Genomic DNA, 16584 nt, shown 5'->3' on the forward strand with positions numbered 1-16584 from the left:
CTTGCTATAATAAATTATCTATATGATATTTTGAGCTAAAAATTCACATATGTACTCTGGGGACACCAAAGATTTATTTAAAATCTTAAAGAAGTCTTGTGAAATGTCCCATTTAATTCAACATCTTAAGTGGGGAGGACAAACACCAAATCTATTAAATACGTTTTATTACATCAGCCACATTTGTATAATTTTATAGACAGATATCATGACTGGAAACCAGACAGCAAAGAATCAAATGTGTGTCTGTAAATAAAAGGACATAATGAAAAGCCAGTTACAGTCTGAGACTTTTGCAAATGTGTGAATAATCTGCGTAAGACAGAAAGTCAAGCTTGGTTCAACAATTTAATATTTACATGGGCAAGAATCATTCAAACATATTGAATTATAATTTCGCAGCTGACTTTTTGTGTACTGTCAGAAAAGCATTTTTAGAAAGTCGATGGACACATACAGCATTTTAAGTGCTTGCAACAACATTAGCAATCAGGGCAGATACACCCCATTAGCAAATTGATGTTTTTTTTCCCTTAATACACAGAGCCAAAATGCAACAATTCTAGAAGTTTAGTCCAGTAGATGTTTCCCATCCCTTTACAACCTCCTCATCTTTGTTCAACCCCAGTTGTGTTTGTCCTCCTCCGAAAGGCTGAGGATGTCCGTGACCAGACCTGTGCCGATGGTTTTGTTACCATCCCGAAGCGTGAATCTTTGTCCTTTATCGAGAACCATGGGCTGTCTGAGGGTCAGGGTTAAAGATGTGTCCTCTCCCGGCATTACCATCTCCTAAAAAAAAAAACACAGATAAAGAGAATACCCATTAAGATTAGATTGCAGTTTTGAAAAAAAAAAGCTTAAAGGATAAGTCAATTTTCTTTAATAAAATCCAGATAATTTACTCACCACCATGTCATCCAAAATGTTGATGTCTTTCTTTGTTCAGTCCAGAAGAAATTATGTTTTTTGAGGAAAACATTCCAGGATTTTTCTCATTTGAATGGACTTTAATGGACCCCAACACTTAAAAGTTTTAATGCAGTTTAAAATTGCAGTTTCAAAGGACTCTAAACGATCTCAAACGAGGCATACGAGTCTTATCTAACCAAACGATTGTCATTTTTGACAAGAAAAATAAAAAATATGCACTTTCAAACCACAACTTTTCTTCTTCCTCCGGCTGTGTGACGCGCCAGCACGACCTCACGTAATTGCGTAATGACGTGGAAAGGTCACGTGTTACATATATGAAATGCACATTTGCGGACCATTTTAAACAATAAACTGACACAAAGACATTAATTAGTATCATTTGACATACAACAACGTCGGAACGGTCCTCTTTCTCCACACTTTTAAACACTGTGGCGTAGTTTCGATACGTCATCTATGACCTCTTGGCGTATTGGGTGAGGTCGCGCTGGGGCATCACAGGACCGGAGGAAGACGAGGAGTTGTGGTTTAAGTGTGCATTTTTTCGCTAGATAAGACCCTTATGCCTCGTTTGGGATCATTTAGAGTACTTTGAAAGTGCAATTTTAAACTGCATTGAGTGTTGGGGTCCATTAAAATGAGAAAAATCAACCTGTAATATTTTCCTCAAAACAGAATTTCTTCTCGACTGAACAAAAAAAGACAGCAACATTTGGATGACATGGTGAGTAAATTATCTGGATTTTTTTTAAGAAAATGGACTAATCCTTTAACAGCGCAAAAGGTCATGAGTTCAAACCCAGCGAGCAAACATACTGATAATAAAAAATAATTATAGCTTGTACAGCAACTTTAAGTCGCTTTTAATAAAAGCGTCTGCCAAATGCATACAAATAAAAAAGTAAATAAAATCTTCCAGAAATGGTGCAGCCCTCACAGGCCCAAAAGCAAAGAAAACGTACCTTGCCCCCAGGAAGCTCCACTCGACAGGCCATGTCCCATGTGAGAGAGAACATGACGGGCATGAAATTTGTGACAAAGGGTTTGTGCCGACCACCTTCCTCTTTACTCAGAACATAAACCTGAACAAACACAAAGTTAAAATGGTTACTGAAACAGGACAATGTTGGACAAATTAAACAAGTTGCAAAATTGGGCATGCCTGAATTTAAAAGTCATCTTCCACATACTTTGGAGCAGATTGATAAAATTTTCCTATTTTACAGAAAATGTTGTGCTCCACAACACACACACACACACACACACTATGATAATGCAGTTTTTGAGGGGGTCCGCAGAGTTTAAGGGGTTAAAGGTAATTATAAGACTTACCTGAGCTTTGACCTTCTGGTGTGGCTGGATGGATGCAGGTTTGCTCATCACCATACCTCTTCTAACATCCTCTCGCTTCAATCCACGAACCAAAGCACCCAGATTATCACCCGCCTCCGCCCGGTCCAGCGACTGATGAAACATCTCAATACCTGGGTTAGAAAGAGATGATTCGGGGACGCATTTACATTTTTATACTTTTGTGATTGACCACGTTTCTTGCAATGCATTGTGGGCAAACTCCAGTTTTCTCACCAGTGACAACGGACTTGAAGGAACGACTGTGTCCAACAAATTCACACTCATCTCCTTTTTTGATCACACCTCGCTCAAGTGTGCCTGTGACCACGGTCCCACGACCTGCAGGCACATAAATAACAAATAGTGAATATTACATGTATATAAATATTTATTATAATAACAACAAGATCCTGATTTTTATATATTTTAGAAAATAAAGATGATTGTCACTACTAACCCATTAGACAATTTGATGACTAATCGACCATCCTAACCCATAAAACACCAGAAACACAAGCAAAGCCCATACCTGGGATTGAATAGACTCCCTCTATGGGCAGTAGGAATGGTTTCTCCAGTTCTCTCTTTGGTAAAGGAATATACGTATCCACCACCTCCAAAAGCTTCATCACAGCGTCAATACCCAGCTCCGGATTTCTATTCTAAATCGAAACACACGTACGATCAGAACACCGCCAGTACTGTACATTATTAAAACCAATGCAATGAATTGGGATTTAGTTCTTGCCTCCAAAGCACAGAGCGCTGATCCGATCACGACCGGTGTGTTTTCCCCGTCGTATCCGAACTCGGTGAGCAGCTCTCTGATCTCCAGCTCAACCAGGTCAAGCATCTCCTTGTCCTCGACGGCATCGGCTTTGTTCACGAACACCACCACGTTCTCCACACCGATCTGCCGCGCCAGCAGGAGGTGCTCACGGGTCTGAGGCATCTGACCGTCCGTCGCGGCCACCACCAGGATGCAGCCGTCCAGCTGAGCTGTTCCTGTGATCATGTTCTGCAGACAGACACAGAGAGAGATAGGGACGCAAAGTCTGTTGCTTCATATAGTAAATTATTGTATGTATATCATAGTAAATGCAAAAGCTATTCATGTGCATTACCTTGACATAATCGGCATGTCCAGGGCAGTCTGTGTGTGCGTAGTGCCTGTTAGCAGTGGTGTATTCAACGTGCGAGGCGTTAATAGTAATTCCTCTTGCTTTCTCTTCGGGAGCGTTGTCAATATCCTCGTATTTCTTATAGCGTGCACCGCCTGCCTCAGCAAGAACTAACACACACAAATGACATTAAATGCACTGCTGTTGATATACATATACATGAAGATATATACAACATGGTGCGTAAACAAGAGGGTGGGGTCTATTGAATATTGTGGGAGGAGCTTTGCATAGGTTTATGATTATGAATGAGATACCTGCACAACTGACCATGAAAGATTTGGATAAGGAGGAGATTGAAATGATTTTGAAATACCTTTGGTGATGGCGGCCGTAAGCGTGGTCTTGCCGTGGTCTACATGACCAATGGTACCGATGTTCACATGAGGTTTATCTCGAGAGAAAACTTTCTTCGCCTCCGCAGCAAAATTCCTCCGATTTAGAGGAACTGCACACTGAGCAAAGAAAAAAATGACAAAAATTTATCAGGATATAAACTTTGCTGTCATACTATATGTACACTTCATTAAAATGTATTTTATCAACAACATCAACGTTGATAAAGTTTTGGGATAAAACACTGACCAGTTTATAGGAACTGTGTAGTAAACTGGGAGAGGTCAACTGCAGAGCTGCAAAACAAAAGAAAACCAATTATTCATATAACATGAAAACAGCACGATATTGGCTTGTGGTTATGTAGCAATATATCTTTAGTAACGTACATAACTTATCTATACATTACTTAAAATAACACAAAACAACTCTTGATGTTCAGATCTAAACACCTACAAAACGAGCTTATAGACCATGTCTTCTAAATTCATGTTAACACAGTACAACTCCTCAATTCATTTATGTAGACACATTTTATATATCCTATGTAATACTCTACAGAGGAACTTGACCTTGCTTAAGCGACACACGAGCATCTCATCATCCGTCCGCAATAACAGACAATTATATCATTTTATCCATATATTCACGCATATATGATTGATCACCCACGCAAATCACTCGTGGCATGCACACAACACAAGTGAAATGCACGATGAGAAATAAACGATTTTTATAACTTACCGGACAGGCACGCGCGGATGCCCACGAGCGCAGCCATTTTGCGGAGTTTGACAAGAGGAAACGCGCAGGCGCGGAGAAATAGAAGAACGTCATCAATGTTGGACGAGGTAAAAATGTCAATTATTTGACGTTTCATTTTTATTAACTAAAATAATACAGAACTATACCGAAAATATACAGTAACCATGCCAGAGGGCACATACCATTATTTTAAAATAGCGTATTAATGAAAAATAAAAGTCATCAAATTGGTGCAGTAGCATAGACTGTAAAAAATACAGTAGTCTCCTCTCCTGGATAAATTATCTGAAATTTATTAAGAGTTGTAGGAAATGTCAAGTTATTATTATTATTTCTAATGTTATTATGGTACTAACCATATGTCATAGGCAAAATAGTTATAATCAGCCCTCTACTGGCATACATTTAATATATTTTATGTTGTATTATTTATTTATTTGTAGCCAAGGCAACTTGGCAAACAAAAGTAATCTAATTCTCATAAAAACAAATTTACATACAGTATAAAAAGTACGTTTTTAAGAAAACCAAGCATATTACAACCAAATGGCATTCGCTTTACTCCACAAATTAAACGGGCTCAGAAAAATAAATAAGTAAATAAATAAATAATGAAAGAAAGAAGAAAATATTATAATAAATTATGTACAAGAATGGTACATTTTTTTCAACATTTTAATGACATAAAAACACATAACTAGTTAATATTCAACAAGAGAATGATATTGAAAGCCTCAACACATCAGATCAGATCTGATCCACCAGAGATAAATAAAAATAATAATTAAATTAAAGTAAATTAAAACTATATAAAATAAATTAATAAAGATAAAAAAATATTTAAAAAAAATCACGTTAGCTAAGGCTTTTAAAAAGGATCCTATAATTTTTCTACAAATATTTTTTGAATATGTGTTTTAAAGAATCTAGGATGATTTGAGGGATGATTCAAAAGTTCTATGGTAAAGTTGACATATTACGTCATCACGTCGCGACGATCTTCTGCACGCGCTGTGCTGCTGAAGGATCTGGAAGTTTCTGGTTTCGAGCTCGTGTGTTTATAATAACAGAGCGGCGTTCATACACATCAACATTGCTGCTAGATACCCAAGACATACATCATTATTACAAGGTAGGATGAGTTTTTTGCACTCATGGTTTCATTTTTTATCTGGACCGAACTAGAATTTGTTTACATTTAATTTGAATCTGTTTTACAGACTTATTTGTCTAATAACATGTGTAGCAGTGACAGTTTGTCACTTTTTGACTGTAACGTTAACTTGTTTTATCTATAATGCTTTGTCAATGTTGTAAGTTAGCTAAACAAAATTATGTCAATAAATAAAATTGTATTGACGTACACATCACCATAATTAATGTAAGTTTACAGTTGACAACATGCTATGAGGTAAACTAGAGACAAATATGACCCAGTCTGTGAAAACCAAGCTAAAGTCATTTATGTGATATTTTTTTTTACTTGAAATCATCTTACATAATACAAAGAACATTTTGTGAAAATATAACTTTGACATCTTTGATTAATATCAGGTCAAAGGTTGAAATGAATGAATGAAAGAATTCAAACTGTGATGCTCCAAGATTTTAGACCCAGATTTCATAGAAGGGGGTCACTGTTATACTGTCATCTTCATGGTTTTTTATTTATTTTTTTACAATTTTTGGTGTTGTACCGTATTACATGTTGTCTAAGTTTTATATTAGGGTCATGTTTCATTGATGAATTAACAATATTCTTCATTATAATATATGATTATTATGTTATTTCATATGACATTAAAATATATAAAATATATAATATGATGTCCCTCTTTTTCCTCAGATGGCAGAAGGCAGGGGTAACAGGCGTCAGCCCCGTAATTTGCAGGGTGTGCTTCAGATGGCTGTGGAGGCCGGTTCGGCTTCTGATGGTCCGGCTCCTTTAGAGCCCATGACACAGGAGGTGAGCAGATCTCAATAAAAGACTTTGTGTGATCTTTAAAGGAATACCTCAATTAAAATAAAAAGCTGACAGTGAGCATAGCGATGACACAATGAGTATTTTACTGTTTGAACTGTTCCTTTACGATCAATTTTACCAACATACTCGATGATCTGGAAAAAAAGTTGTTAAATATGTTTTTGATTGACCAGAACTCTCTCTGCCTCACTAGAGAATGGAGTTTTTGCGAGGAGCCCTCGCCGACGTGTGTAAGGGTCAGATGGATGAGGTTGAACAGATGAAACGCTGTTTGGAAGTGTTGGGAAGAGATGAATGCAAAGAGAGAGGGAGTGAAAAAGATGTGGAGGAGGAAGATGAAAGAGAGGAAGCATTGGAGGTGCTTTCTGAGCTCTGTGAGAACCTGGACAACGCAAGAGGTTTGTGTGCTGTCAAAGCATACACGCATAAATGTAACTCACTGGTTGACTCACGCATCATTTATTTAACTGTTCATGTGTTTGGGCAGATCTGATGAAGTTGGGCGGTCTGGATTTGTGTATGGCACAATGTCTCTGTCACTCGGAAGCGGGGATTCGATGGAGAGCCGCTCAGCTCATCGCCAGCTGTGCCCAGAATATGCCTGAGGTGCAGTGCTACCTGCTCAACCAGGGGGCACTGTTGTCACTACTACAACTTACAGATCACGACACAAACAGCACAGTTCGAGTTAAAGCACTCTACGCTGTATCTTGTAAGTCAATGTGTGTGTGTATGTGAAAGATTCAGGATTTAGTGGTGTGTGTTGTGCAGTGGAATATATTGTCCATTGCTGAATTATAGCCAGAAAAACACTCTGTATGAGAAAATAAAAGCCCTGTTCAGAATAATGTACTTGCAAACTACTATTTCAAACGCACTGCTGTGTAGTATGTATACTGTGCACAATACTGTATCCCACAATGCAATGCAATTGATACATCTCTTTTCTTTCCCAGGTTTAGTACGGGAACAGGAAGCAGGTCTGCAGGATTTCCTGAAACATGATGGCTTTTCAGTGCTGATGAGAGGGATGCAGTCAGACAGCGAGAAACTAAGAACTAAATCAGCATTTCTTCTCCTCAACCTTCTGACCAGTCACCCAGAACACAAAGGTATGTTTCTAATAACATCTATGATGCGTAGATTCTGGAAGCTGTGTTCTCTTACTTCTGTTAGATTTTTACAGCAGCATTTGATCATAATATTCTCATTGCTCCTTTTGGGGACCAGGTTGGTATTCACGGCTTAAGGGCCATTCACATTATACAATAACTATAAAAAAGCAGAGAATAGTTCACACCACAACTATAACGATAAAGATACAATGAACGATATCGTTGGGATCACCTTCTGAGTGATATTTACCAACTATTGAATATCGATAAACCATTGACAGCCAATCAAATCTATTTGAAATTCAAGTGCACACACAAGTAAAATGACAGATGACACCATAGAAAAAGCTCATTGCTTGGGTTCATAACATAAAATTACCTATTGCAGTTGCTGTGAAATTGACCACATAAGGATTTTTATTCTACTACATTGACAACGCCAAAAGGAAGATATTAGGTTACACAAACTACTAGATTCACTGTTTAGAGTGTTGAGGACATCTGCTGGCTATACCCGCTTAAATGTCACTGAATTTGTTAATATGCTGTTCTTGTTGCATGTAAACAATTGCAAAACTTTTTATTTGAGGAAATATGCAGTATTAGTTAATGCCATTGAAGGTAAATGATTTGCATGCGCGAATGCACATAGTTATCATTATCGTCTGGTGATATATAATATATAGTTATTGTTATAGTTAACGTTATAGTTATCATTTAAGTGTGAACGGCCATTAGCCCTAAAACGGATCTTACTTAATTGATCGGACTATTCGACTACTGTTTCCCATTTGTGTGGGGGGTTCCTCAGGGCTCTATATTGGGACCAATTATATTTTCCCTTTATATCCTTTCTCTAGGAACTACTGTTACCCCTTTGTGTGGGGGGTTCCTCAGGGCTCTATATTGGGACCAATTATATTTTCCCTTGATATGCTCCCTCTAGGTTCTATTTTTAAGAAATTTGGATTTCAAATGACTCTCAAATGTGTCTTACCACTGAAACATGGGAATAAACTTTCTCCAGTAAAGTTATATTTAGTAACTATATCATTGTCTGACTGAGGTTAACTGTTGATTGGCGAATAACTTGCTCTAATTAAATGTGGATAAGACAGAGATGATTGTATTTGGATGTGTAGATTATGTTTTTGTCTGCCTAAGAATGTTTTCTGGGTAAAAAAGGTCTAGTGTGAGAAATCTTGGTGTCATTTTTGAGACTGATCTTAAATTTGACTGGCAGATTAATGATGTTGTCAGGTTCTCTGTTGCATTAGCATTTAAAAATTCTTTGTAAGCTGTGTATGCCATATGTTGTGCATTGATTTTGTTTTGTTTTATTTTCTTTTTAACTTTCTCTGTACAGCACTTTCAGTCCACTTGTGGTGTTGAAAGTGCTCTGTAAATAAAGTTGAGTTGGGATGTCTGATTCTGGATGTATTCTGTAATACCATCAAATTGATTTTGTATTTACTCTTACTGTCTTTTTTTCATCAGATACAGTGTTGTCTATGGGAATGGTGCAGCAGCTGGTGGCAGTTCTTCGATCACCTCATTCCTCTGTACATGAACACGTCCTCGGCACCCTCTGCTGGTTAGTAAAGTTGTTTTGTGATAAAAACTAAACTAGTGTAATGTAAATAAATTGAAGTTTAAATATGAGACATGTTTTGCAATGTGTATTTGTGTAGTTTGGTTGAAGACTGTCCCCGTGGTGTGAGTGATTGTAGAGACCCATCACTGGGTTTGGAAGAGCTGCTTAACCAGAGAGTGCAGGACCTAAAGGGACGAGAGGAGAGCCTGGTAAATTCATTTTCTCAACTCTTAGCCATTCTTTTCTGTTTCTGCTACATTTTTGGTGCTTTTCCATTGCATAGCACCTCACGGTTTGGGTCAGGTCAGCTCACCTCACTTTGGCTTGGTTAGCTTTTCCATTAAGTTTAGTATCACTTCGAAGTGGGAGGGATTATAGGCGTGTCGTTATATTTGCGCTGCTTAGTGCTGTGACATCAGACAAGTAAGAGCGTTGTTGTACATTCCCATAAATTTATTTATTTCTTAGTACGCCATAACATTAAAATTGACCACCACAAATAGATGTTTGCACATTGCGTTTATCACTACCTCTGTCTCACATGACAGTTTCTGTACAAACACCAGTGACGTCGGTCGAGACGCTCTGCTGAGCCTCATTTAAGTTGCATTCAAACATGTATGCGGACGGGCGCATCGCGAATGTGCCGCCACGAACTGCAAGTCTGGAAAAAATTTTATGGTGTTCCTGATTCACAACCTGTGGATGTTTTTCATCGCCAAAAGGGAGTTTGGGAACTTACACCACAGCACAGATAACAACAGGTTTACTCGAGACAGCGCAAGCTAGCATGAAGGTAAAGCTAATCTTTTACATTATAGCGATGACGCTCGTAGTGACGATTTTCTCAGACCAATCAGTGATCTACAGTGTTTTCGTGTCACGTTTTGGTATCAGCTCGGGTCGCTTGGAACCCCAGCCGTGGTGGTACTAAAAAAGTATCGGGTACTACGTAAGTAAGCTGACCCGACCCAAACCGTGGGGTAATATGCAATGGGAAAGCGCCATTTGTCCCTCTCTCATTCTTTTACTTTCTATGTATTTTAGTGTTGCAATGAATTATAAGCCAGAAAAATAACTGAGATGTAATAATTTGCTCCGCCTCTGAAACAACTTTCTCCTTAGTCTCACATTTGTCTCACATCACATAGTTAATGTTAGTCAACATCTGTTTTGGCATTGTTTCAGGTTATGGTTATGCATTTTAAAATATTGTCTAATGTCTATAATTAATGCAATAGGAATAGTTTAACCTAAAGTAGCCCATATACTCTCAAGCCATCCTAGGTGTATATGAGTTCCTCAGTCGGAGGTATATTAATATCCTATCTATTTTTATTTTTTTAATGGCATTGGATAGTGCCCCATTTCAAGCCTTCAGCCTGACCTCAACTTTGTCATAAACAGGCATACGGCTATAGTTAATAAAATTTAAAATAAAAATGTGTTTAGATTACAAAAACCATCACTTTGCCTATTTACTATTCCTTTAATTGCAGTTAATGTGAATGTCGCCTAATATTAGCAAATAGTTTAGGTTTAAAAATGAAAAACTTGACATTCAGTCTTCAATCAAGTTCTTTCCCAATGGATAAATGTTGGTTTTCATGTTGACTTTAATGTCCATTGGCACGAATTATCTTTCCTGCAGGAGGAGCTGGAATTTTGTCAACGTCTACGAGCAGCTTGTTTCCAAGGAAAACCTCTAGAGGACAATGGAATGGATCGCTGAGATCTTATTGCTGGTCAATAATTGTTCCTGCCACGCAGTGATGAGTTACAAGAAAAGAGCAACCAGAGTTTGTATTTCCTCTCTATTTAAAAGAGAACTAAAGAGACTTTTGTGTGCATGAGCATACCAAAACTTGTGTTAAAAACGGAATATGTACTTTATTTATAATGTCTTACTTTTATATTGTACTATTAATATGTACTGTTTAGGGTTAAGAGATTTTATCATACTATCCAAATGCCAATCCATGCTGTAAAACTACACACCAACATAAAAATAAATGTGAATTCTCCAATGTTCTCATTCAAACCTGTTTAAGTTTGATTCTGTTCCAGTTAAACATGGTAGGGAGTTATGTGTAAATAAAGAAGTGGCCTTGTGACTATTTCTATATTTGAGATGGTTTTTGCAGATGTTAAGTCGTGTAGTAATATTATGACACATTTGAGAATGATGGCACTAAGCCATAGACAGCCTTAAAGATACATTATAAGTAGAGCATGTGTCTTCTGTTTTGCTTCTAAGCAGACATACTGTTGCATTTAGACATGTAATAGTTGTTTTCTTTAAAGCTCACTATAGGTGATAATGTGTGCATGCTCTGCAGTCTAACTTTATCTCATATACATACATATACAAAAATCAGTATAGATCAATGTGTGTGGATTAACTTGTGTTTAGATTAGCCAGTTCTTGCCACAAGTATAGCCACAGATCCTGGAATGGTGTTAATAATCAATAAATAAAATACAAAAATCTGAATAAAGCCAAAGTTACTTTAAGGATTAGTTCACTCTGAATTTTTCATCCCCAATGTCTATGCAGCTGTTCTCTTAAATTAAAATGGAGAGCGGCATTAAAATAAAAGTTTTATGTTTCCTGTGTTTCATTATAAAACTCAATACTGTGGTTCGTGTTTACCTAAAGATAACAACCAAAGGAGAAGTGCTCCTAAAAAATTTGAATTTTGTGGAGTACCATTTTATGATAGATTTCTACAAGCACATACAAAATAAAAGTTTGTGTTTGCATAATATATTTTGTGTGTACTGTGTTTATACATTACGTATAGACACTGCAAAAAATGATTTTCCAAGAAAAATATTCTTAGTATTTTTGTCTTGTTTTCAGTAAAAATATCTAAAAATTCTTAAATTAAGATGCTTTTTCTTGAGGAGCAAAACGACACAAGAAAATAAGTCTAGTTTTTAGACAAAAAATATCAAATTTAAGTGATTTTGTGCATAAAACAAGCAAAAAAAAAAAATCTGCAAATGGGGCAAGCAAAAAATCTTGAACATTTTTCTTAAACATGTAATTCAAGAAAAAATCTTGATTTTTTTGGCTTGTTTTATGCACAAAATCACTTAAATTTGATATTTTTGGTCTAAAATATGATATTTTTGGTCTAAAAACTAGACTAGTGTTTTTTGTCTTGTTTTCAGAAAAAAATATCTATAAATTCTTAAATTAAGATATATTTTCTTGATGAGCAAAATGACCTATGAGTCTAGTTTTTAGACAAAAAATATAAACTTTAAGTAAATAAGTACTTAAAACAAGCAATCTAAGAAACATTTTCTTGAAATAAGTTTACTTTTTTCATAAACACTTAATTCGAGAACATTTTCTTATTCCATTGGCATATGTTTTTTGCTTGTTTTCAGCACAAATTCGCTTAAATTTTATATTTTTTGGCTTGACTTATTTTCCAAGGTCATTTTGCTCATCAAGAAAATAAAATTTTGTATTTTCAAATTTTAAGATATTTTTTACTAAAAACAAGGCAAACATACTAAGTAAGAAAGTCATTTTTTGCTGTGTACATGTATGAATTTCAGAAAAATGTTATTTAGGTATATTTTTTATTTATATTTATAATATAAAATATATCAAAAATATATAAATATACATGTAAATGTTTCTTAACATACAAATATTAATGTGCGAGTATTTATATATATAAAATAATTAGACACAGTGCACACACATAAATTATGCAAAAAACTTTAATTTTGTATGCGATTAATCGCAATTAATCTTTTGACAGCCCTAGTTTTAAGGGATAGTTTACCCAAAAATTAAAATTCTGTCATCATTTATTCACTCTTATGTTGTTACAAACCTGCATAAATTTATTTGTTCTGATAAACACAAAGGACGATTTTGAAAAATGTTTGTAACCAAACCAATCGAGAGCCCCATTCCCTTCCATAGTAGGAAAAAGAATACTATTTTGTGTGAACTATCCCTTTAAACTCTTATTGATATCAAGAATTCCTAAAATGTAAGCATTATGTGTCCGCTAGGGGTGTAAGAAAATATTGATGTATCAGGATATTTTGTTTGGCGGTACCGTATCGATTATCAAAAGCACAATATCCGTTTTGTTAAAAAAATAATAGTAATGGCCGTTAGTTTTGAGTTTACATCCAACCACTGGATAGCTACTTATCTCTAAACTTCAAGAGTCTGCAGGAAGTACTTGCTAAGGTTTGCATATGGTGGTGTGTTCTTGTTGCAGCTTTTCTAAAAGTATTCTATTCCCAAATTAAGAAATAGCCCTGTTTACAGTATCGCATTGCATCATATCGCAACCAAATATACCGTGATGCGTATCGTATTGCCAGATTCTTCCCGATCCACAGCCCTATTTTCCACACAAAGTGACGTGTCTGAACTGTTATTAGATAAATAAAGTTTATAAGTAAACAACTAAAAGGCCTTTTTAAATGTTTTACTTAAAATAAGGAACATTTAAAAAGGATATTTTCACACTATTTCTGTTACACTTGCTTTAAATCAGTCATTTATTTTGCAGCATTCCTAATTCATAAGTTACTTTGGATTGAAGAATCTGCTGCATGTATATTAAAATAATATTTTTTTGTTTTTGTCTCAAACTAGTGACAACGTCCATGAAGTAGTTAAGATTCTTGACATAATTCTTGTTTATCCTTAATAAGGCTGAAGTTCGAGGCGCACTGGATACATCTGCCACATTCTCACACCTAAAATTACCTATAATGGAAAGTTTATATAATGCGTGTTATCAGGACATTCTTGCGCAAGTGGTAGCATGCGTTTGTGCATGTAAGGTACAGAAGAGTACAAAACCACCCTTAGTAAACAGAATCTTCATTTGTACTTTTATCCTCATGGATTGTCGTCTGCGATTGCTGGTTTACTGGCTGGTGGTCTTGGCCAGTTGTCGTACTGATGGTAAGTCACAAGTTTAATGCTCAATCCAATATTCTAATATTGACATTTTTATTCGTTTTTTTGTGTTTTTTTTAAGAGAAATGACACTCAAATTGGTTACATTTAGAATCATTTACTTAATATGAACCTTGTATTATTTATTATCATTAGACTGGAAACACATTTGTTTGAAATGACCCAAGGGAATAAATGACAAATTATAGTGTGAAATATTCCTTTGTTTGCTACGTTAAAAATGCTTTCTATTTGAAAACTATTTTAACAATCTTTTTCGTAAATCTTGCATTAGCCACCACCACAAGACACATGCAAGACTTCATCAAAGCCGTGGAGAGTATTGAAAATGAAAATCCTGGGCTTTCAATGCTTGAAGTGGTGAAAGGTCTACGCAAGACTGCTGGCTTCCAAACCAACCTTATAAAAAATTACCTAGGGGACCTCAATGATGCACCTGACCTTGCGACAAATCCATCGGTCGCTTTGTACGTTCGCAAGGTCGTTCATCACAAGATATCGAAGTTAGGTGAGGAAGAAGGAGTGGTTCTCGCCTTAGATGGTTCAAACGTCGCCTTGGCCCCAGTGCTCCTCGGACTTGAAGCTGGTCTACAATCCATCACCAAAAATCAAATCCCAGGCCTGTACCATTTAGCCTTGACCGAGAACCTGGTTGCCACTTTTGTACATCATTCCCAAAATAAGCAATCCAGCGTTTCTCTGGGCACTCAAGGTTTCTGGGATAGCATTCAATCCCCGAAAGTCTACACTCTATCCGGTTTGCCTTCTTTGGCAACAGATGCTCTAATAATTGGAGGCATAGATGGGATCATTCTTGGGACAGAAGTTGCCAAATCCAAGAATGTTGGAATGTCACTAAGTCAATTACTGAAGAGTTACTACAGTCATCAACTAGACAGCGCAGGATTGGACGCCGCACCCCGTCTCATAAGTCAAAAACGGAGGATGAACTTCAAAAAGCTTGTCAGCTTTTCTTCGCTTAAAAACCAAGTGGCACGCGCTTTAAAAGATCGTCGGGAATTTGACAGGAAGACACTGGAAGCTGTTTTGCATGAGGGGTTTGAGAAATTTGTCCATGTGTATGCTGGTAATTACGTGGCTTTAAAATGACTAAACATTCAGTAGTCAGTAGAATTGTGTATTTGTATTCATCTTTCTACTCTCAACAGTCTGTCCCAACATCATCACAAGGTCTCAGTGGGGAGCAGCAGCATACGTCGGATCCCCGACCTATCTGTCTCTCCCTGTGCCCTACCTGTTCATCCACCACACATATGAACCCTCCAAACCTTGCACCACCTTTGAGCAATGCGCTAGCCATATGCGTGCAATGCAGAAGTACCACCAGGAAACCAATGGATGGGATGATATTGGATATAGGTAAGGAATGGGCTCCAAATGAACACCTATTAGATAATTGTGCAACATCTTTCAACTATTTGTGCACATCATGACTTCTCCCGTCCAGTTTTGTTGCAGGTTCTGATGGAAACTTGTACGAAGGACGCGGTTGGAATTGGGTCGGTGCCCACACCAAAGGCTACAACTCCAAGGGCTACGGTGTCAGTTTCATAGGCGATTATACCACCAGCCTCCCTTTCAAAAGTGTTATGGATATGGTGAGATACGACTTCACAAAGTGCGCTGTGGACGCAGGCGGACTGCAGTCATCATACTCCTTATACGGACATAGGCAGGCTGTACGCACCGAATGCCCAGGACAAACCTTCTACCAGGAAATCCAGAATTGGGAGCATTATGAGGTATAAGAAGTTCAAACATATTCCCACTTTAAGGGGGTTGTGCACACCAAAACTTTTAAATGCAGCTGAAACGCCTGGACAACGCCGAATGCCAGCTTTCTTCAGCTGAGTGCTTTGGTAGCTGTGATACTTTAGCTGTGAGCCGGTTGGTTGCTGTGGTAATGTCCCGCCCCTCCTCCACTGTGATTGGACAGCCGTGTGAGAACTGACATTGCCGAGCGGAGCTTTTCACCCAAAGTTGAATATTTTTCAACTTTCGGCGCTGAGCGCGGAAAAACCGATGAGCGCCAATTTTCAGCGCAGAAGAAAACCGCTAGCTGCTGGCTTATTTGAATAACGCCGAGCTTCCATTGGAAACAATTGAAAACATGCGCCGGTCGCGGACGTAAAAGCTTTGGTGTGCACGCCCCTTAAGTGTTTTAATACAGGCCTTAACTATGTGTCTCTGTGTATTTGTGTTTTACAGAGCTATTTGCCTTGATGACTCAACCAACTGGCTACAGGGATGTGCATGTACTGTGAACATGTTACTTGTATCTCTAAAAATAAACACAATATCAATTTAACTGGATTATTTTTGTTGGTAATTAA

At 37.1% G+C, this 16584-nt stretch overlaps 3 protein-coding genes across 4 annotated transcripts; 2 read left to right on the top strand and 1 right to left on the bottom strand.

Annotated features, from left to right (window-relative positions):
- Positions 1–150: 150 nt before the first annotated feature.
- LOC129436594 (elongation factor Tu, mitochondrial) lies at positions 151–4658 on the bottom strand. The gene is made up of 10 exons (XM_055194820.2): positions 4548–4658; positions 4053–4099; positions 3784–3922; positions 3411–3577; positions 3035–3304; positions 2816–2948; positions 2521–2625; positions 2266–2417; positions 1896–2015; positions 151–789 (listed from the first exon to the last, which is right to left on the bottom strand). The coding sequence occupies exons 1-10, from the start codon at positions 4582–4584 to the stop codon at positions 619–621; spliced, it is 1341 nt and encodes a 446-aa protein (XP_055050795.2). The 5' UTR covers positions 4585–4658; the 3' UTR covers positions 151–618.
- An 882-nt stretch (positions 4659–5540) lies between these two features.
- On the top strand, positions 5541–11384 carry LOC141351146 (hsp70-binding protein 1-like). Of its 2 annotated transcripts, none has more exons than XM_073857639.1 (8): positions 5541–5700; positions 6415–6534; positions 6746–6950; positions 7040–7264; positions 7509–7664; positions 9165–9261; positions 9359–9470; positions 10913–11302. In XM_073857639.1, exons 2-8 carry the CDS (start codon positions 6415–6417, stop codon positions 10991–10993), a joined length of 996 nt encoding a protein of 331 aa, XP_073713740.1. In that variant the 5' UTR covers positions 5541–5700; the 3' UTR covers positions 10994–11302. The 2 variants fall into 2 exon arrangements, with proteins under 2 accessions (XP_073713740.1, XP_073713741.1); XM_073857640.1 differs by lacking the exon at positions 5541–5700 and adding an exon at positions 5931–5949 and having other exon boundaries at positions 10913–11384.
- Positions 11385–14055: 2671 nt separating this feature from the next.
- Positions 14056–16559, top strand: LOC129436601 (N-acetylmuramoyl-L-alanine amidase). Its single transcript, XM_055194827.2, has 5 exons — positions 14056–14215; positions 14505–15317; positions 15400–15610; positions 15699–15993; positions 16460–16559. The coding sequence occupies exons 1-5, from the start codon at positions 14152–14154 to the stop codon at positions 16472–16474; spliced, it is 1398 nt and encodes a 465-aa protein (XP_055050802.2). The 5' UTR covers positions 14056–14151; the 3' UTR covers positions 16475–16559.
- Positions 16560–16584: the final 25 nt, after the last annotated feature.

The sequence above is a fragment of the Misgurnus anguillicaudatus genome, chromosome 19 (assembly GCF_027580225.2).
Source record: "Misgurnus anguillicaudatus chromosome 19, ASM2758022v2, whole genome shotgun sequence".
Classification (NCBI taxonomy): domain Eukaryota; kingdom Metazoa; phylum Chordata; class Actinopteri; order Cypriniformes; family Cobitidae; genus Misgurnus; species Misgurnus anguillicaudatus.